Source organism: Bos taurus, chromosome 14 (genome assembly GCF_002263795.3).
Source record: "Bos taurus isolate L1 Dominette 01449 registration number 42190680 breed Hereford chromosome 14, ARS-UCD2.0, whole genome shotgun sequence".
NCBI lineage: Eukaryota > Metazoa > Chordata > Mammalia > Artiodactyla > Bovidae > Bos > Bos taurus.
In genome coordinates, this window is record NC_037341.1 from 77,800,393 (window position 1) to 77,822,723 (window position 22,331).

General features: G+C 40.6%; 1 protein-coding gene and 1 long non-coding RNA gene across 13 annotated transcripts in view; one reads left to right on the forward strand and one right to left on the reverse strand.

Moving 5' to 3' along the window:
• RALYL (RALY RNA binding protein like) overlaps positions 1 to 22,331 on the reverse strand; it is an 829,513-nt gene that overhangs the window by 132,900 nt on the left and 674,282 nt on the right. For all 12 annotated transcript variants that reach the window (XM_010812207.4, XM_010812208.2, NM_001077932.1 and 9 more), the window contains 1 exon segment: positions 8,502 to 8,534. In XM_010812207.4, coding sequence (XP_010810509.1) covers positions 8,502 to 8,534 — 33 coding nt within the window.
• The window catches only part of LOC132342231 (uncharacterized), a 50,391-nt gene continuing 29,218 nt past the window's right edge, over positions 1,159 to 22,331 (forward strand). Inside the window, exons 1-2 of the long non-coding RNA XR_009490556.1 lie at positions 1,159 to 1,288; positions 15,771 to 15,892. This is a non-coding gene — a long non-coding RNA (uncharacterized lncRNA). The remainder of the gene's footprint in view (positions 1,289 to 15,770; positions 15,893 to 22,331) is intronic.

Consider the following 22,331-nt stretch of genomic DNA (forward strand, 5'->3'; position numbering starts at 1 on the left):
CCCTGGAGACCTAGAGAAAATTGGATCCACACCATCAAAAGATAGGTTTTGAATTGGCCATTAGTGATCCCATGATGTCTGATGGGTGTATTTAAAGCTTAGAGGCAGTTTCTTGTTAACTCTTCCTTAGTTTCAGTGTTACACCTGGATTTTAGCCTGTCATTCTGTCACCACATCCCACCCAATTCAGTTGAACTTCCCTAAGATATCACTCAATCACTCACTGATTCTGATACTATTAAAGAAAATAATATTTCATCGGGCATTTCTTTTCCATTCTTTTTTTTTTCTTTGAGATTTGATTGTTTTTAACAAATGAAAATTGCATACATTTAAGGTATACAACATGATGTTTTGAAATTATGTACACATTATGAAGGGCTTCCCATATGGCCCTAGTGGTAAAGAACCCACCTGTCAATGAAGAGACATTAGAGGTGTGGGTTCGATCCCTGGGTTGGGAAGATCCCTTGGAGGAGGGAATGGCAACCCACTCCAGTATTCTTGCCTGGAGAATCCCATGGACAGAGGAACCGTGGTGTTGGAGAAGAAACTTGAGAGTCCCTTGGACTGCAAGGAGATCCAACCATTCAATCCTAAAGGAAATCAGTCCTGACTATTCATTGGACGGACTGATGCTGAAGCTGAAACTTCAATACTTTGGCCACCTGATGCAAAGAGCTGACTCTGGAAAAGACCCTGATGCTGGGAAAGATTGAAGGCAGAGGAGAAGGGGACGACAGAGGATGAGGTGGTTGGATGGCATCACCGACTCAATGGACATGAGTTTGAGTAAGCTCCAGGAGTTGGTGAAGGACAGGGAAGCCTGGTGTGCTCAGTCCCTGGGGTCACAAAGAGTCAGACATGACGGAGCGACTGAACTGAACCGAACTGAATCCTAACAGGTGAAAGTGATGTCATTCTGCTCAAGTTCTGATTCTTTTCAAGTCATGCCTGAGCTACTCCAACAGTGTTCTACGCGGCTCTGTTACAACCTCACTTTGGAGAACATTCTTCAGTTAAAAGCAAAACAGACAAACAAATACACATAACAACAATTCAAAGTGAAAAGTGAAGGTGAAAGTCTCTCAGTCGTGTCCAACTCTTGGCGACCCCATGGAATAGTCCATGGAATTCTCCAGGTCAGAATACTGGAGTGGTTAGCCTTTCGCTTCTCCAGGGAAACATCCCAACCCAAGGATCGAAGCCAGGTCTCCCTCATTGTTTTACCAGCTGAGCCACCAGGGAAGCCCACAATAATTCAATGACTCTACTAAACCCACAGAAGGTAAAAAAAGTTCTTTGCATTAGTATAATTTCTCTGCAAACAACCACTAATTTAACCTGCCAATCTTAATCTCTCCTCTCTTTTTACGAACCTTCAAGTTTGCTGGACTGGGGTGCCTGATGTGCTCGGTGCAGTCAGTTCTCCCTGCTGCCAATTTTTCCTTCCAGTTCCTTCTTCTGGGGACACTATTCTTATTACTTCTCCATTGAATTCTTAATTCACATGGAGGATAGACTCAAGTTCTACTTTTTGTTTTAAAAATTCTCTGGACAATTTGGCTAATTTCTTTAATGTCTCAATTCCTAGATCAAACATTTTAATCCCTAAGTGACTGACCAACACCAATCATTTTACAGTAGTCTATGATTCTCTTGTTTACTTTTTGAAGCTCTTTTATAATTATCCCTACGGTGGTATTACTTTCCTATTTTCATGCTCTTATTGGAGTTTTAAATACTGTACTTGTTATTTTATATAAATGTAAGCACATTCCAAAATTGTGTCCTGTCTTCATGCTATTTTTTTCTTGTCTATCTTCCTCAAAGATCTCCAAGGTAAAGTCCCTGTTCATGACTGTGCTGATTTCACTCTCTTCTGAGCTTCTTCTCCAAGAATTCAATTCCATTACCACTTTTCTAGAATATTCAGGCCTTTGGATTTAATTAGCTGGAATTTCTGCCATTTGGAAGAACTCACTTCTTTAGGAAAGATTTATAATATAACTTAGTTGTTGCACAAAGTGTTAATGACAAATGATATCTATTTTCTGTTTACTATATGTCAGATACTGTTCTAAGTACTTTGCAATATTATCTCATTCACAACAGCCCTAATAGTTAGTTATTATCTCAAGGGAGAAAATGGAGGTTCAGAGGACTTAAATTGCCCAAGGCACCTAGCTGGGAAATGACAGAATGGAATTTAAATCAAGGAAATCAATGGCAGAATTTAGTCTCTTAAAACAGGCAGCTATGGTATAATAATGTAAAGCACCAGTAAACACAAAGTTTCAAACAAAACATGGATAGAAGTAAACTAATGTAAATCTTTGACCTAATAAGAATGTCAAAGTATAATAACATCTGTATAACACCAGCAGAAGTACACTGAAGCTCCAAATTCAGTTCCAGGACTGCAAAGAAAAGGGGAAAATATTCCCCAAGGAAAATTATTTGACAAAATGTAGGTGTTGGCAATTATATGAGGAATACTGTTAGCTGCAGAGTCCAGAGCTTCAGTTCAGTCCAGAGCTTTGCTCTTTTGACAGTGTAAGCTCCTTCTCAGCTGGACTTAGTAGAATAGGTCAGGGACTTGTCAGGGTTGTGGGAACTCCAGGCTTGGCTGGGGCATGATCGACTCACTGTTAAAGCCAGTGCTTTAACAGATAAATATAATAATTTTGATAATTTTATCCTTGATGTTTTTTGAGCCAAGCCTGAGAGACAACACATTCTGAGCTATATTAATAAAAAATTTTAAATTCTTCTGAGTTAATTAAATTATTCTAATACAATGAAAAAGCCTGAAAAAAAAAATATTTACCCATGCAGTAAATAGCCATCCTCCTAATACAGCTGCTGCTGCTGCTGCTGCTAAGTCACTTCAGTCGTGTCCAACTCTGTGCGACCCCATAGACGGAAGCCCACCAGGCTCCCCCGTCCCTGGGACTCTCCAGGCAAGAACACTGGAGTGGGTTGCCATTTCCTTCTCCAATGCATGAAAGTGAAAAGTGAAAGTGAAGTCGCTCAGTCGTGTCCGACTCTTAATGACCCCATGGACTGCAGCCTTCCAGGCTCCTCTCTGTCCATGGGATTTTCCAGGCAAGAGTACTGGAGTGGGGTGCCATCGCCTTCTCCATCTAATAAAGCTACTTAGAGGAAAATTCATCAACCGAAAAGTTGGTATGATTCAAAATTTCGATTCTAAAATACAACTCATGAAAAGTTTTCTTTGAAGAAGGTTAACTTCATGCTAAAGAGATAAGAAGAAACAGTTCACATGGGAATTTTCACTTAGTGCCTCGAGTGTACTTTCAAGTGGCTCAGTGTCTGCAAACTGTCGACATAGCTCTTGAAGGGAATTCATGCATCGTCTTGACATGTCCTTTTACTCTATGAATCTCAAATGTCAAGTGAACAGGAGTTGCCTTTCCCCTCATCTCTTTCTTCATTAAAAAGCTGTAAAACTTTTCTAAGGCAAAATGTTTTAAACTAAGATTTATATCTTAGACTTTTAATTGGGACCGGGTTCTTACTCACTTTGCTGAATGCAAACTTGGCGTCTGTTCTCTCTCAGTTGATTTCCAAAATCAGAATCTAACTGATGCCACATACAAGAAAACATTTGCCAGAAGAGTTTTCTAAATCACTCTAAAATGTAATGTTTTGAGGATCAACAGACTATGAGCCATCTAGCACTTTTTAGCACTCAAGCTAAGCTTTGTTCTAAATACAGTTGATTTTTCTTTTTTACTATTGAGAGGTGAGTGAGATAGGAAAATACTTGAATTTTTGAATCTATTATTTAAATTTATCATATTTATAATAAAATGTATTCTATGTGATATATTTTAATCAGTTTACATATGTAATGCATGTCACATATAAACTATATTAAATATAGTATTTAATAATTAATATTTTAAATATAAAACATTTTATTTTCCTATAACAAAATATTTATTAAATACCCCAACCCTAGGTCTAGGACAACATTGGAACGAGCTTTATGCCCCTGAGCATAGGTGCTGTGCTCCCTGTGAACCATGGTGACCTCCATGGCACATCTTCTGATGTCTTTACATCTACCCTGGTCTCTGGTGGACAACTCTAGATCAATGTGTCCACCTCCGCCGTACACATCCAAGACAGGAAGAGACCCATGGGAAGCTGTGTGAAGACTGTCTGGAGAGATTCCACCGACCTTAAATGTCTGCACGAACAACCTGTGACCGTTTGTACAGACAGGACGAGGGAGGCTGCAAACCATGTGGACGGTGGCTGCAGGCCTGGCTGGTACCAGAACCGCCTACATAGCTTTGGAAAATACTGCACCTACTGCCCTCCCTGGAGAAGGCAATGGCACCCCACTCCAGTACTCTTGCCTGGAAACTCCCATGGGTGGAGGAGACTGGTGGGCTGCAGTCCATGGGGTCGAGAAGAGTCGGGCACGACTGAGTGACTTCACTTTCACTTTTCACTTTCATGCGCTGGAGAAGGAAATGGCAACCCACTCCAGTGTTCTTGCCTGGAGGATCTCAGGGACAGGGGAGCCTGGTGGGCTTCCGTCTCTGGGGTCGCACAGAGTCAGACACGACTGACGCAATTTAGCATTGACCTCCCTGAATTAACAGACTCAGACTCTGGGATGAGCCTTCATGTCTCACTCTAGACTCAAGTTTATTTTAATGTTTCCTAATGATATTATTTTACTAATATTTCACTGGTGCATATGAAAGTTCCTCTCATATCACCACACAGTTGAAGGTCTAAGATCTGAAATTTCATTTAACTTCCTTTCATCATTCCCTAACCTTCTTCCATAAGCAAATATTTCCTTGTGTTATAACTTTCTGTGACAAATTTTTCCACTGGAATCTTTAGCTTGAATTTATGTTTGTAATATTTAAATTTTTTATTCATAATTACTGAAGCACGTTTATCAAAGGAGGAATTTTGCTCCCTAATTTACATTAAGAGATGCACGTTAAAGTTTTATCAATATTTTTCCATTAAAAATTTAAATAATAGTTATTAGTGTTCATCATTGAAATATGAAACAGAATATCTACACTCATGCTTATTCCATTTACAATTTTTATGTCAGAAAAACAACAAGGCTGTTTATTTAACTTATATTCAGAGCACATCATGTGAAATGTCAGGCTGGATGAGTTATAAGGTAGAATCAAGTTTGCAGGGAGAAATATCATCAACCTCAGATATGCAGATGATACCACTCTAGTGACAGAAAGCAAAGAGGAACTAAAGAGCCTCTTGATGAGGGTAAAGAGGAGAGTGAAAAACCTGGCTTAAAACTCAATATTAAAAAGGCAAAGATCATAGCATCCTGTCCCATTACTTCATGGCAAATAGAAGAGGAAAATGTGGAAGCAGTGACGAATTTCCTCTTCTTGGGCTCTAAACTCACTGAAGATGGTGACTGCTGCCATGACATTAGACGATGATTGCTTCTTGGAAAAAAAGCTATGAGAAACCTAGAGAGTATAGTATTAAGAAGTAAAGACATTGCTTTGAAGAGAAATATAGTCAAATCTATGGTCTTTCCAATAGTCATGTACAGATAACAAGAGTTGGACCATAAAGAATGCAGAGCATCAAAGAATTGATGCTTTCGAATTGTGGTGCTGGAGAAGACTCTTGAGAGTCCCTTGGACAGCAGCGAGATTAAACCAGTTCATCCTAAAGGAAATCAATCCTGAATACTCATTGGAAGGGAAGCTCTAATACTTTGGCCACCTGATACAAAGAACCAACTCCCTGGAAAAGACCCTGATGCTGGGAAAGACTGAGGGCAGAAGAAGAAGAGGGCAACAAAGGATGAGATGGCTGGATGGCATTCACTGATTCAATGGACATCAGTCAGTTCAGTCACTCAGTCATGTCCGACTCTTTGTGATCCCATGGACTGCAGCACACCGGGCCTCCCTGTCCATCACCAGTTCTCAGAACTTGTGCAAACTCATGTCCATCAAGTCAGTGATGCCATCCAACCATCTCATCCTCTGTCATCCCCTTCTCCTCCTGCCTTCAATCTTTCCCAGCATCAGGGTCTTTTCCAGTAAGTCAGTTCTTCGCATCAGGTGGCCAAAATATTGGAATTTCATGAACTAGGGCAAACTCCAGGAGATGGTAAGGGACTCCAGGGAGGCCTGGAGTACTACAGTCCATGAGGTTACAGAGATTCAGACAGGACTTGGCGTCTAAACAACAGCAACATAAAAAGTTCCTTTGGTTTCTACATGTAAGTCAAGGGATAATCTGTAAAAGTAGAGGTTTATTCTCTGAGCTATTTCAGAGCTCTCTCATTGAGAGCTGTCAACAGTGATAAGAACAATGCTAAATCCTTGATCTAAATTTTCTGTTTTGATCTCCATTTCACAAATTAGGAATCTGAGGCTTGGGAGTTTACGTAACTGCAGAAACCAATAAAATAAGTTTATAAATGTCACAGCCTATGAAGGCAAAAGAAAATCCTATACATACTTCTGTACATAAATACATAAAAGTGCTTTCAGACTCTGTCAGGCAATGGACTGAAACATGCAATATTTAGTACTGATTTATTCATTAATATAAGTTTTACTGACTATAGAATTAAAATGAATGTGAGTAAGGTGTACAGGGCTCTAGAAAAACTCAATCGTGTATACTCACATGTCAACTGATACCACAGACAATACATCAGATTATTCGTTCCCTTTGCCAAGGGACTGGATTAATTCAGTCACAAATTTGAATCATGGTTCTCATAGTAGATTGCCTGTTGCCTAGTAGGCTCAAAAGTGTCCATTATGTTCATCATACCTCTTACTGAACAGGGTAAGGAGTGAGATTCATATATACTTTTGAATGGTCTTATTTAAAATTATTTTCTTGGAGGGGAATGGAGATATTTCACTATAAATCAAAATAGCCAGTCAGCAGGACTATTTGGGCTGCTTGTTTCACCCCACTTTATTTTAAGACATATCTAAGGAAAGCAATATATTCTTGCTGCCACACTGGTTTTCCCATTTTGAGGAGTATTTGCCGAGTAATAGATCATTCTTTTCGGGAAACTTTTTCTCAGTCCTCTCATACCAAGTTCTAAACTTCTGAGACGTTTAAAACAAAGATTACTCAGGGTTTGCCCTTGTAAAATAGAAGTTTGCAATAAATGGGTTTTTGTCTCAAGTAGTCAAGAGAACGGGAAATGCGGCCGAACAACTGTGTCAAGTGAGGCGTGAAGAAAAGTGATTTCAGCCTCCGGACTTGAGGGCGGGACGCACATGAATTCAAAATTAAGAAGATCACTTTAGGCTTAAAGGTTTTTAACAATGGGAGCTGATGATGAATGAAGGAAGAAGCATGGTCTAACGATTTTGGGGGCCAGTCCAACTTGACCTTTCATTTTTCATGAAGTCCTCCAGTAAGGGCCTCTACTCCATTTTCCTCTCCCAGAAGCCCCAGCAATTACTGTGATTCTTCTGATTCAAATGGCCTCCTGAAACGCTTTTAGGAGGACTAGAAGGACAGAGGGAAGCGTGTTCAGTGAGTGCGAGAAATATTCAATGGCTGCGAACAAAGTAATGAAAGAAATCCAATGCCGTCATTGAAAAATGTGATGCCATCCCATGTTTCTGGCCTTGGCTGCTGACATGTGATTTTTTTTTTCCCCTCTTCAAATAACAGCATGATTTCTTCTGAAGTAGACGTCACATCTTCCAATGTTTTCTGATATTTTAAAACATCCACCCTAATGCTGCAAAAGTCCTTTAGTAAGACATTTTGGTATGTTAGTGAAAGATTACATGGTAGATCAGTGAAAACATTTTTGCAGAGTCTCAATTAGCTAAACACCTAAAAACAGTACATGTGTATTCTTGTCAACAGTATATTATTTTTGGAACACGTTCTGTGACTCAGAATGATACTATCAGAGAGGGCAAGCGTTAGTCTTACTTAATCTGCTCCAGGGTTCCTCAGCTTTGTGTTTAAAGAAGCAGTCAGTGTAAGCAGTGGCAAAATAAAAGTGAAATGACAGACGGGAAAAGATAAAGATTTTGGAGACAGATTTAGAGGAAAAGGGGAAGAAACACTGACTGGGGTAGATGAAATCCAACAGTACAAAAATGAGCAGAGTGATTAGGAAGAGTGCGCTGTGGTTCAGAGGGATTTTTAAAACCATCAAACCATACCTTCATCTGATGAGATAATCACTGTGAACGTTTTTTTAGCTCTTATAGAGGATACAGGATCTCATATACACTGGTTAGTTAAATTTCTGAGACCACAAAACAGTGGTCTCAAGGAGCATTTTAGTTGTCTTTTAAAGGTAAATAGCCACATTACTGAGGAAACGATGCATCGGTGGCAGGTTATGACCTTGAATATGGGGTTTGATGACTGAAAACATTATCTCAGAAGACCTTGTTAATTTGAATTAAAGATGTTAGAGAACTGAGATTTTGAAAATTTAGACATATACTCACCCAACTGACAGGAAAGGCTCCTTTGATTCAAGTCTATGAAAAAAACATGAAAAACTTATTTTAATATAACAATTTTCTATTTTACATGAATGATAGAATTTTGAAAATTTTTCTTTTACTTGAATGACAGAATTATTATACTTGTTTGGAGGAAAATGCACAATTTCTTTCCATTAAAACACTGTAAATAATATATTAAGACCTAATCTAGACTAATTCAAATTCTATCTGGATTAATGCAGAAGCTAAATATGATGAGAGAGACATGGAATGGAAATGTAGCATTTAAATAATACATTAAGATAATATTGTTAGTCTAATTCTGATTTGTACTTTCTACATTTACTTATTTCCTTTTTTAATAGTAATTTGTGGAAGTTTTAATACATCTGTTGATGGTTATGTAGTAGTGAAGCAATTTGTAATGCATTTGGTTAAATATAGACTGAATAATTTGTTTCCAGTGATGAAGAGAGAAGCAGCATACTGTTCCTGGTCATTTATTAGAAGCAACCCCAGTTAGGGCTGGAGGAGAGAAATTAGGGACTCCTGCCTTCTCTGTGTTTCTTAAGAGCTGGTTGTTTTTGTGCTTCCTAACACATTGAAGGAGAATTATAATCCCGAAGCTTCCAGCTACTTGTGGCATCTTGTGCAAGCCGATTAAAAACCTTCTGGGGCTTGCTTTTTCCACTATAATACAGGCTAGGATTTGCTCCTAGCTAATTTTATGATTTCATAAATTAACTATTTGTGAAAGGTAAATGAATCAGGAAAGGATCTACTTCTAAATATTTCCTAATAATAGCTATGGAGACCAGCTACTGGGTGTATACTGACCACTTCATTTTCATGTAAGCTTTTCAACTTATAATTATGGGGTAAATATAGGCAAATATTGAGGACATTTTAATCTAAACCCCAGTGTTTAAAATTTTTGAGAAACTTTCATCTTTTAAACTATTTTATTCATAAATAGTTATAGGAAAATGGCAAGAAATTTAATTCTGCACTAAAAATTCACTGATCACCAGATGATTGTATTTTGACATGGACAGCTAAAGGGACTATTTTAGAATTAAGCCAAATATCTTTACTTTTCTACAAGTCTAAACAATGAAGACAATAATATCATTTTGGTCTCTATTTCATTCTGTATATATAAAAATGGCTTATTAGAAATATTCCTTGTCTGCTTACTGGATGAGCTCACATGGCTCTCTGCCTAAAGCCTTGCTGCTTGGTGAACAGTATTATAGCAGGAAGGGACTCTTTTAGGGAGCAGGCACCCTAGGGTCCCTTTGAGCAGCAACACTTAGGAAAGAAACAGAGAAAATCAATTGCTGGTGTTGAGTTGGAGACATATATTTATGAAACTTTTCCCCTTACTGAATTCCAATATTATTAAGACTTCCACGTAAGTTATTGGTCATATTATATGCTTGTTTTCCCCATATATTTATGGTATGGATAGGCAAACAGATCTAAGAGAAAAACATTGAGGATAAACAATGAAATATGTTTGTTTGTTTTATAAGACATGACCACTGACAAATGATCAAAAGAAATTACCTTGAAGAAATAAGGGGGATTCTATTTTATGTGATTCAGGAGACTGTTTACTTATTTGCAAATCATCACGATATCACTGCTCCCTTATTTTTCCATCTAATAATACTTGAGAAATAGCCAACATGTGGGTATTAATAGAAGCCCTCCTTCCCCTGTTTGCCAATGATTCAACCTAACGTCAATCAGACTTCACTTTAAGTGTGTTATTTGCATGTGTAAGGTACTCGACCTTACAGAAAAACATCTACTTATGCTTTATTGACGATGCCAAAGCCTTTGACTGTGTGGGTCACAATAAACTGCAGAAAATTCTGAAAGAAATGGGAATACCAGACCACCTAACCTGCTTCTTGAGAAATCTGTATGTAGGTCAGGAAGCAACAGTTAGAACTGGACATGGAACAACAGACTGGTTCAAAGACTGGGAAAGAAGTACGTCAAGGCTGTATATTGTCACCCTGCTTATTTAACTTACATGCAGAGTACATCATGAGAAACGCTGGGCTGGATGAAGCACAAGCTGGAATCAAGATTGCTGGGAGAAATATGAATAACCTCAGATAATGCAGATGACACCACCCTTATGGCAGAAAGTGAAGAGGAACTAAAGAGCCTCTTGATGAAAGTGAAAGAGGAGAATGAAAAAGTTGTCTTAAAGCTCAACATTCAGAAAACAAAGATCATGGCATCTCGTCCCATCACTTCATGGCAAATAGATGAGGTAACAGTAGAAACAGCAGCAGACTTTATTTTTTTTGGGGTTCCCAAATCACTGCAGATGGTGACTGAAGCCATGAAATTAAAAGACGCTTACTCCTTGGAAAGTTATGTCCAACCTGGTGGCTCAGATGGTAAAGCGTCTGCCTGCAATGCAGGAGACCCGGGTTCATTCCCTGGGTCGGGAAGATCCCCTGGAGAAGGAAATGGCAACCCACTCCCGTACTCATGCCAGGAAAATTCCATGGATGGAGAAGCCTGGTGGACTACAGTCCATGGGGTCGCAAAGAGTCAGACATGACTGACCGACTTTACTTCACTACTCCTTGGAAAGTTATGTCCTACCTAGATAACATATTAAAAAGCAGAGACATTACTTTGCCAACAAAGGTCCGTCTAGTCAAGTCTATGTTTTTCCAGTGGTCATGTATGGATGTGAGAGTTGGACTGTGAAGAAGGCTGAGCACCGAAGAACTGATGCTTTTGAACTGTGGTGTTGGAGAAGACTCTTGAGAGTCCCTTGGATTGCAAGGAGATCCAACCAGTCCATTCTGAAGGAGATCAGCCCTGGGATTTCTTTGGAAGGAATGATGCTGAAGCTGAAACTCCAGTACTTTGGCCACCTCATGCGAAGAGTCGACTCATTGGAAAAGACTCTGATGCTGGGAGGGATTGGGGGCAGGAGGAGAAGGGGACGACAGAGGATGAGATGGTTCGATGGCATCACCGACTCAATGGACATGGGTTTGGGTGGACTCTGGGAGTTGGTGATGGACAGGGAGGCCTGGCGTACTGCGATTCATGGGGTCACAAAGAGTTGGACACGACTGAGCGACTGAACTGAACTGAAGGTGCTCGGGTCCTGTCTCGTCTTTCTTCATTCCCCACGGCCTCAGCTGGCCCCATGCCCCTCAGTGCTGTGTGCTTCTTAGCACTGAGCAATGCAGAGAGAGCGTGGAAACGCTGTCTGACTGCTCTTTCCCTCTCCACGTCTCAGTTAGCAATGTTCAGTGGGTTTTCCTTTTATGTGCCTCTTCTGTCTCTCATCACTCAGTTCCCAGGCTCCTTCTCCTCCCCGATCCCAGCCTGGCTGGTCTCTCCACATGGAAACTCTTTGTTCAGAGCTGCTCTAGCTTGGTGCACGTGACTCGCACTAAGCTTCCTTCCATGCTGCTGCTCACCCCACTTGTTCAGGGGCTGCACTGTGTCATTTTCCTTACAGGCGTCCTGTGCATGTTAGTCACTCAGTTGTGTCTGACTCTCTTGCGACCCCATGGACTGTAACCCGCCAGGCTCCTCTGTCCATGGGGTTCTCCAGGCAAGAACACTGGAGTGGGTTGCCATTAACAGAAGCAAGACCCACCACTTGCCTTTCCCTGTGTGATAACTAAAATGCCGAATTCAGAATGTGTTTAAAATAATTATTGATTGATTTCCCCCCTTTTTTTCCCTGAAGGTTTCATATAAATAGCTGGTGGATTGGAGCATATAAGGTACATATGTTGCCCCCTGACCCCAGTGGTTAACATGGTTAGTCTTACTAGTTATTTACCTTCTTCCACTTTCACCACATCACTCACCACTTCAACTATCTCCTTCCAAGTTCTCAACCGAAGATCTCAGAAGAGAATCCAAAGTTTTCAAAATGATGCTGCACAGCATTCTGACTGATGTGCTATAAACCAAGGGTGTACAAATCCTGCTTACCACTTGGTTTTACACAGCCCACAAGCTAAGGGGTTTTTTTAAGTTTAATGGTTGGAAATAGCAAAAGAAGAATATTTTGTGAACTTTTGAAAATTCATATGAAATTCCAGTTTCAGTGTCCATAAATAAAGTTCATTGGTACACAGTCATGCTTATTCATTCATATATTGTTTAAGGAGGTTTTGTGCTATAATAGTAAGTTGAGAGTAGTTGCAACAGGGTCTATATCTTAAAATATTTAATATATGATCTTTACAGAAAAAAAGCTGCCATTAGATGAAAAATGATACAGTTGGAAGGAACTGGAAACAACTCAAATGTGGCACTCTTTATTTTGATACAGACTTCAAAGTTCAAAATAATTTGCATTTCTTCTCTATAATACCAAGTCAGTCTCTGAGCCTAGTGAAAGAATAATTCTAAAATACAAATTTCATGTTACCACCTTTCTTGATAATGTTACTAACCATAGAAAGATGCCCAGACTTTCGAGCTTGCCATTTAAAACCTCTTCACAAACACGCCCCATATCAACTTTTCTTGTTTTTTTTTTAAATCATTTCTCTTGCCAACCATATTATTCCAAGAGATTTGTCTATTTATAGCCCAAACAAATCTGGTTTAGCCCTGTTTTGGTGTAATTTCTGCTCCTATACTGGAATACTGTTTTCCCCTTCCTTTCTCTATCATGCTCTATTTATCTTTTGAGTTTATCTAATTTAAAAAGCCAGTCCTGACACCTTTATCTTCCAGGGACCATCCTGTCTTAGGCTTCTATTACTTATTATCTCTATCACTATGTCCTAGTCTCAGGACATTAATCCTGGTTAATAGGCTACCTGAGAGTTTCATTAAGACTGGTAAGAACATTAAACTTGTGTTTCTGCTTGGATAAGAAGCTCCTGACACTCTGTGCTAAGCCTTCCAATGGGCTCACGGGGGACGTACTTGGTGATGCTATCAGCTGAGCAGAAAGGCAAGATTGTTGCCCAGTAGTCACTATTAAGTCATGAAGACAAGGTACCAGGACTCCCAAGCATTTCCAGTGGTGACGGGGAACAGGAAATCTTAGTGGGGAGCACCACCAGGAAATCCTCTCATGTCTTATCCTCAAGATGATCACACACAGCAGAGGAAAGGGACAGTTGATCCACACTGGATCCTGCTGTGTTTTGTGACCAACTATCCAATCCTTGCTCATTACGTGAAGTCAGCTTTTCTCACCTTGAGATGATTCAGAGAGCCTTACATTGTTCTCATTAATTTTATAGCAAACATCATAATCAACTCAAGGGGCTGTAATGAAGAATACAGAAAAGCTAGCACAGTTCCTGGCAGAGAGGGGATCTTGCCAGCCACGACTGTCCCAAAGACAGATATTAATAGTTAACTCTAAGGGATGAAACTGCCTTGAATCTATAAATAGCTCATTTTTTGCAATTTTAGTTCTGAAAAGTGAAAAAATGTAAAAGAAAAAAAAAACTATTAAGAGAAATACACCTTTGGAGAAAATTGTTTATCAATTTTACCCTTCGCAACAGGTGATTATGTTGTGATATGCCCAGAGAGAACTTTTCTGAGCTTTTTTGTAAGATAATTGTTTTGCGAAGAAGAAGATTGATTTTATCTTTCCTGGGATTTTCTTTGAACATGAAGTAGGTAGTGCATTTGGTAATACTTTATTCAGGACTCCCTAGAATTAGGAGTAGAATAAGATAAATAAATGATAGCCTTCAGAAAAATAAGAGCCAGTAGAGAATAAAATGGAATGAGAAATGAAGATCAATGTTTGGGGCTAGAGGATTTATAATACTTTGTATTTAACAACAATAAAAAAACTAAGCTGTCTTTACTAAGGGCCAAGATTACTCAAAATGCTTTATAAACATTGGCTTCTTTTCGCATCATGATGCCTCTGAAGTAGATCTTATTTTGCAGAGGAGGAAACTGATACCCAGTGATGCTAACTGTCTTGCACAAGGTCACAGAGATGAAGAGGGGTTGAACTTGGATTTGAATCTAGGCGTCTGACTCCAGAGTTCTCGTGGTCGTGTCTTGCCTGGTGTGCTGCCTGGCACCAGTCTACTGGTTCTGTCGGCTTTGCTTTATTTGTACGTGTGCCTTCTGGCACCGCCACGTTCCCTCTCTTTATACATTCAGTTCTCTACTGAGAAACCTTGTCTGATTTCAGCTGTCTCCAAATGATGGATATTCATAAACTTATGTCTGCAGCACCACGCTATTTGTTGATGCGTGGCTGTATCCACCCACTATACATCTCCAGCTGCAGATGCCTTTAACTTCACATGTTTCAAGTGAAACTCACCTTCTTCTCTCCCTTCGCTCTGCTTTACCCCTAACTCAGTGTCATAACCGACCTCCCAGATATTCAGACTAGAAAGGTTGGAATCTTTCTCCTTAACTCCTTTCCAGCAACACTCACTTTCAGTAGATTCTCCTAGTTCTGCTCCTATTTCCAAAAGTCCTCTTCATTCTGTTTTTCCCTGTCAGTTATTATCACAGTTCTAGTGATCATCAACTTTTAGGTGGGCTAATAAAATAATGTCCTCAGTGACCGCCCCCCCTTATTCTGTATTTCTTTGGAATAGCTGTATCTACTGGTGAAACTATCTCTCTACAATACAAGTGCGATCATGTAATTCCTTTCATTGCAAATACCTGAGTGCTTCTGGGAACTATTCCTTTATAAGGCACCATAGGGTGGTTAGGAGTGCTTCATAACTGTTCCCATAGCCCCCTGTAACACTTAATCGTGATGTATTACAAACTGTAGGTATATTTTCCAAGCTCCTCATTAAGACTGTCTTAGTAAATGATTTGGTCAAATGAATTTTCTGTGCCTGGCTCCTTGACCCCTACTTCCATTATTTGCCTACAGAATAAAGTCCCAATTCTTTAGTATAACCTAAAGTTCATTCGCAGTCTGGTTCTAGGATGCCTCCCCTGACTTTGTCTGCTACCACTTCAGATTCTGTATTCCAGCCACGCTGAGCCAACAGCACTGTTGGGCGGCATCTTCTTCCTCAAATCCATGTGCTTTGGCATTTACTGGGTTTTTGCAGAAATGACTTCAACTACATTGGTTCTTGAAGTAGGATTATAAGGATTGGCTCTTGGAGGAGGTTTATAAAATTAGTAATCTTTTATAAAACTAAAGAGACATAAATATGATCCATTACTATATTTATATGATCTTGTAGTTAAAATTTTGAAGCAACAGCAATTCTTTACTACTATTTAATCTATCCTCTCTAGCAATGATAACCCACACCTGACCGACATTTCAGATGGATGAACCAAAGGATGCAATTTGCATAATCAGACTGCCAGACTCTAGTCCTGACTCTGCCACCTTCGGATTGTGTGATCTTGAAAAAGTAAGCTGCTTTTCTTTGTGCCTCAATGATCTCATCTGCAAAATGGAGGTAATAATAAATCTAACTCTTAATGGATGTTGAGATAATTAGATAAATAACCAAATACAGCACTTACAGGGAGCCCAGGTTTGGGAATAAATTGTTGTAGCAGTTATATATGTTGGGCTATGTTGGTGAGATATGCTGGAGGCAATAGATGAAAATGCAGGCCTGGAACTCATCTGAGGAAATGGATTTAAGCGTCATGTCATCAATACAGAGTTAGTATGTGACATCATAGGAGATAATGAGGGTCCCCAGAGGGAGTGTGTAGAATGGGAAAAAAGGGTTCGGGGAGAATATTTGGGATCACTAGCAGGCTTCCAGAGGTCAATGCAGAGTTCAGAAGAGGGCAGGAGAACTGTGGCCATTGGCACTCATCTGTAACTGGCATGACTCCCAACACAGAGCTGATGGCCCACCGCGTGGGCTGAGGGAGCAAATCTGTTCCTGGATCTCTCACCAGCCTTCAGTCAGTTCTGTGGGATAGGAGTAAATTAAAAAAGGGAAGGTTTCTCTCTTGAAGTAGCCCACATGTGCTAAGCTATGAAAGGAGGAGAAATGGAGGAGGATTTCATTCTTAAATACAGATCAGAGTCTATTTATAGGTCAAAGCTAGTACTAAAATCTAGTGACATTTGACATATAATTTTTAATGAATGAATGAATTACTCTATTAAAGGGATGAAAGGCTTTTATTTCATTGCATACTTTTTTTTTCTTAAAAAAAGACTGATCTTCCTCTACATTTCAAATAGTGTTTTAAAGACAAACATGGGTGCAAAGGTTTTATGTAGAGAATGGTGTGCTTGATTCCTATCTGTTCCATCATTTTCTCCACAAGCCCCAGGAGAGAGTAATAATGATCACCAGAGGCAGAGCTAATGATGTGCCAGAACCTATGCTGGGCTCTCTGACACATTTAACTTTGACAAGAGCAGATGAGAAAATTGAAGTTCAGAAATGTTAACTAATTTGCTCAAACTCACACAGAAATTTTATAGAGGCTGACTTCAATTGCAGGCCTGTCTCCCACATCTGTATCTGAGCCTCTGCTCCATCCTCTAAGAAATGGGAGAGGACACAGTAAACGCTCTGCTGGCTAGACCTCTGGTCTCTCTGGCCCCATACGGGACACAGAGCGGGCCAGGCCACTGCGGGTTAATATTTGTTAACCAACTGTTCCTTACTTATGGAATAATTTGATATGTTATTTTATAAATAGCTTAATTACCTTCTGAAGGATTATAGGAATCTTATTTTGATACTTAAAATTTAGTCTACATTTCATCCCCCCTCATGGATCACAGCCTGATAGTGGTGAAGGGGCTTGGATAATTCAATGAAGCTATGATGCTATGAGGCATGCCATGCAGGGCCACCCACGAAGGATGGGTCATAGTGAAGGGTTCTGACTAATCATGGTCCACTGGAGGAGGAAATGGCAACTCACTCCAGTATTCTTGCCAGGAGAACCCCATGAACATCTTTATGTTCTATAGTCAGAAGTTGTCTAATATGCTTCTGGGGAAGAGTGGAGGGCAATTACTAATAGCTACAGAAACAATGAAGTGACTGGGCCAAAGCAGAAATGATGCTCAGTTGAGGATGAGTCTAGTGCTGAAAGTAAAGTCCGATTCTGTAAAGAACAATATTGCATAGGAACTTGGACCGTCAAGTCTATGAATCAAGGTAAATTGGGCATAATCAATCAAGAGATGGCAAGGTTGAACTTTGACATCTTAGGAATCAGTGAACTGAAATGGACAGGAATGGGTGAATTTAATTCAGATGACCATTATATCTACTGCTGTGGGCAAGAATCCCTTAGAAGAAATGAAGTAGCCCTCACAGTCAACAAGAGTCTGAAATGCAGTACTTGGGTGCAACCTCATAAATGACAGAATGATCTCAGTTCATTTCCAAGGCACATCATTCAACATCACAGAAATCCAAGTCTATATCCCAACTACTGATGCCAAAGAAGCTAAAGTTGACTGGTTCTATGAAGACCTACAAAACCTTCCAGAACCAACACCAAAAAAAAAGGTGTCCTTTTCCCCATAGGGGACTGAAATGCAAAAGTAGGAAGATTAGAGGTAGCTGGAGTAGCAGGCAAGTTTGGCCTTGGAGCACAAAATGAAGAAGGCCAAAGGTAACAGAGTTTTATCAAGAGAGCATGCTGGTCATAGCAAACACCCTCTTCCAACAATATAAGAGAAAAATCTACACATGGACATCACCAGATGATCAATACTGAAATCAGACTGATTATGTTCTTTGCAGTCAAAGATGAAGAAACTCTATACAGTCAGCAAAAACAAGATCTGAAGCTGACTGTGGCTCAGGTAATGAGCTCTGTATTGAAAAATTCAGGCTTAAACTGTAGAAAGTAGGGAAAACCACTAGACCTTTCAGATATGACCTAAATCAAATCTATTATGATTATACAGTGGAAGTAATGAATGGATTCAAGGGATTAGATATGGTAGACAGAGCACCTGAAGAACTATGGATGGAAGCTCATGACACTGTGTAGAAGGCAGTGACCAAAACCATTCCAAAGAGAAAGAAATGCAAGAAGGCAAAGTAGCTGTCTGAGGAGGCCTTACAAAGAGCTGAGGAAAGGAAAGAAGTGAAAAGCAAGGGAGAAGGGGAAAGACATACCCAACTGAATGCAGAATTCCAAGGAATACCAAGGAGAGATAGGAAAGCTTTCTTAAATGGACAATACAAAGAAATAGAGGAAAACAATAGAATGGGAAAGACTAGAGAGCTCTTCAAGAAAATTGGAGATATCAAGGGAACATTTCATGCCAAGATGAGCACAATAAAGGACAGAAATGCTAAAAGTCTTAACAGAAACAGAAGGGATTAAGAAGAGGTGACAGGAATACACAGAAGAATTATATTAAAAAGGTCTTAATGCTGCAGGAATCATGATGGCGTGGTCATTCGCCTAAAGCAAGCCATCCTGGAGTGTGAAGTCAAGTGGGCCTTAGGAAGCATTACTACAAACAAAGCCAGTAGAGGTGATGGAATTCTGGCTGAGCTGTTTAAAATCCTAAAAAATGATGCTGTGAAAGTGCTGCGCTCAATATGTCAGCAAATTTGGAAAACTCAGCAGTGGGCACAGGACTGGAAAAGGTCAGTTTTCATTCCAATACCAAAGAGAGACAAAGCCAAAGAATGTTTAAACTGCCATACAGTTGCACTCATTTCACATGTTAGCAAGGTAACTGAACAAAATCCTTCAAGCAAGGCTTTGATAGTATATGAACCGAGAACTTCCAGATGTACAAGCTGGGTTTCAAAGAGTCAGAGGAACCAGAGGTCAGGTTACCAACATTTTTAGATCATGGAGACAGCAAGAGAATTTCAGAAAAAAAATCTACTTCTGCTTCATTGACTACACTAAAGCCTTTGACTGTGTGGATCACAACAGACTGTGGAAAAGAGACGGGAGAACCAGACCATCTGACTTGTCTCCTGAGAAACATGTATGCAGGTCAAGAAGTAACAGAACTGGACATGGAAAAACTGACTGGGAAAAGAGTATGGCAAGGCTGTATATTGGCTCCTTGCTTATTTTATTTCTATGCAGAGTATATTATGCAAAAATGCCAGGCTGGATCAATCACAAGTTGGAATCAAGAGTGCTGGGAGAAATATCAACAACCTCAGATATACAGATGATACCACTCTAATGGCAGAAAGTGAAGAGGAACTGAAAAGCCTCTTCATGAAGGTGAAAGAGATATGATAATGGCATCCAGTCCCATCACTTCATGGCAAATAGAAGGGGAAACAGTGGAAGCAGTTACAGATTTTATTTTCTTGGGCTCCAAAATCACTGCAGACAGTGACTGCAGCCATGAAATTAAAAGATGCTTGCCCCTTGGAAGGAAAGCAATGACAAACCCAGTTGGTGTATTAAAAAACAAAAACGTATTGCGGACAGAGGTCCGTCTAACAAGGCTATGGTTTTTCCAGTAGTCAGGTATAGATGTGAGATTTGGACCAATTAGAAGGCTGAGCACCAAAAAACTGATGCCTTAAAATTGTGCTGTTGGAGAAGACTCTTGAGAGTCCCTTGGACTGCAAGGATATCAAACCAGTCAATCCTAAAGGAAATCACTTTCAATATTCATTGGAGGTACTGATGCTGAAGCTGAAGCTCCAAAACTTTGGCCACTTAATGCAAAAAGTCAAAAGACCTGATGATAGGAATGTTTGCAGGCAAGAGGAGAAGGGGGTGGCAGAGGATGAGATGGTTAGATAGCATCACCGAATCAATGGACATGAATTTGAGCACACTCTAGGAGTTAGTGGAGGAGCCTGGTATGTTGCAGTCCATGGGGTTATAAAGAGGCACAGCTTAGCAACTGAACAGTTACAACTCCATTTCATCATTAGTCATTTGTAATATGAACACATCCACATGAATTTTCATCATTCTAAGATCCTCTTGCTTACTCTCCAGGCCAGAATCCTGCAGTGAGTAGCCTTTCCCTTCTCCAGGGGATCTTCCCAACCCAGGGATTGAACCCAAGTCTCCCGCATTGCGGGTGGATTCTTTACCAGCTGAGCCACCAGGGAAGCCCAAGAATGCTGGAGTGGGTAGCCTGTCTCTTTTCCAGCAGATCTTCCCAACCCAGGAACTGAACCAGGGTCTCCTGCATTGCAGGCGGATTCTTTACCAACTGAGGTATCGAATTCACCTCACAGCTGTAGTGAGCCAGGCTCCTCTGATCCTCTGGTGGAATTTGCCTACAATGGATTCCTTTTCTCTGGGAGTTTAAAAACAAAAAAAAAGCTTTCCTTCTTATTTCTTGTGATACTTTTTTCAAGGGCTTTCACGCCCAGTTGAAATCTCTGCTTAGGGCTCTCAGTCTCCTTGGCACATTCTATTCACAGTCACCACCATCTGTGTGGGTGACCCCAGGGACAAGCTGATGGATGGCTGTGGTGTCAACCAAGAATCTCAGGGGCAGCTTTGACACTCACAGTGATGACTTTTGCCACATTGGAAATTGAGTCTGCAGGGCTCATCTCCCTTGGACAGGCATAATGTGCTTTCCTAGCTGTACCGAGAGGCTTGAGCCACGGCAAGAGGGATGGAGGTCAAGAATGGAGAGGAATCTCCTGGTAAGAAAGGCCATCAACCATTGGCAGGTTCCCCTGGGAGACTTGAAGTGCTTTCTCCAACAGTCCTGCAATGTTTAGCAAAGTGTCCAAACACTGCTCTGCTCTGATTCCAGAATCAACCTCGTCACCCCTCACATTGCAGGGGAAGGCACGCAACTCTGGATGTTTCTAGTGAAATAAGAAAAATGATTTTCTGAGATGAGAGACCTTCAAACTCCCTTATTTTCTCATTGGAAGATTTGCTCCTCTCAGTTCCAACCCTACGTAGTGAAGGGAAGTTAAATTCAAGAAAAGCTCGCAAGTGGTTGCTCAGCTGTCTCTTTCCATTGTCTTATTTAGTTATTTGCTAACAGCTGTTAAATCCTGCAGAGAAACTGTGCAACGGCCCAGAGCACAGACAGGAAGGCAGGTAATTAGTCACAGAGCCACTCAGCTTCCCATCTCAATCCTCAGTCCCGCGCTTTGCAGAATTCTAACGTCATTATCTTTTTTTCCTTTATTTTAAGTGAACCTATCAGAGCCAGTACACTTCGGTGCAGTCTTCTGATCGCCAGTCATAATGAGTTGTTTAGAGTGTGAATGGTGCTAAATGACGTAACACGCGGGTTTGCGGGGCTGCCGCAGTCGGCCGAGATGCGTGTCCTCTTTTGTCCTCACAAGCCTCTCCTGCCCACACACAGCCCCTCCGCCTTCCTCCGGCCTCCGCTGCTCAGCTGTGCCCCACATTCTCACACCCATTTTGGTCCCAGGTACAACCTCAGCCCTCTCCTCCGCTCTCTCTTCATAAAACACATGAGGCTTCTTCAGCCCAAGTTGCAGCTAATGTCCGATCCAGGCTTGGAACAGCTCATGTTTACGTGTGCGGCTTAACTCAGCCCCTGCTCTTCCCATTAACACACTTGTCCAACTGATAGTCTCCTGGCTGAGTTCTTGTCTTGGAAGACTTGGGTTCTTTCAGACACAGTTTCTCAACCAGCTGGTTTAAAAAAAAAAAATTCTGGCTCTTAGTATCAGACTTTAATGAACTCTGTGGTCACAACTGGCACACATCTGTGCCATGTGGTCACAACTGGTTACAACTGTGATGCGAATTATCTACCTGGGCTACTCAGTATTACCTCTTCCTGGACTGTGTTCAAAATTCCACCCGGCTAGTGAGGCTGTGTTTCAGGGCAAGGATCCGTGTTAGTGTTCTTCTAATTCTACCACTGTGGCTGTCTCACAAGATCATGGCCTTATGGTTCTAGGTTCC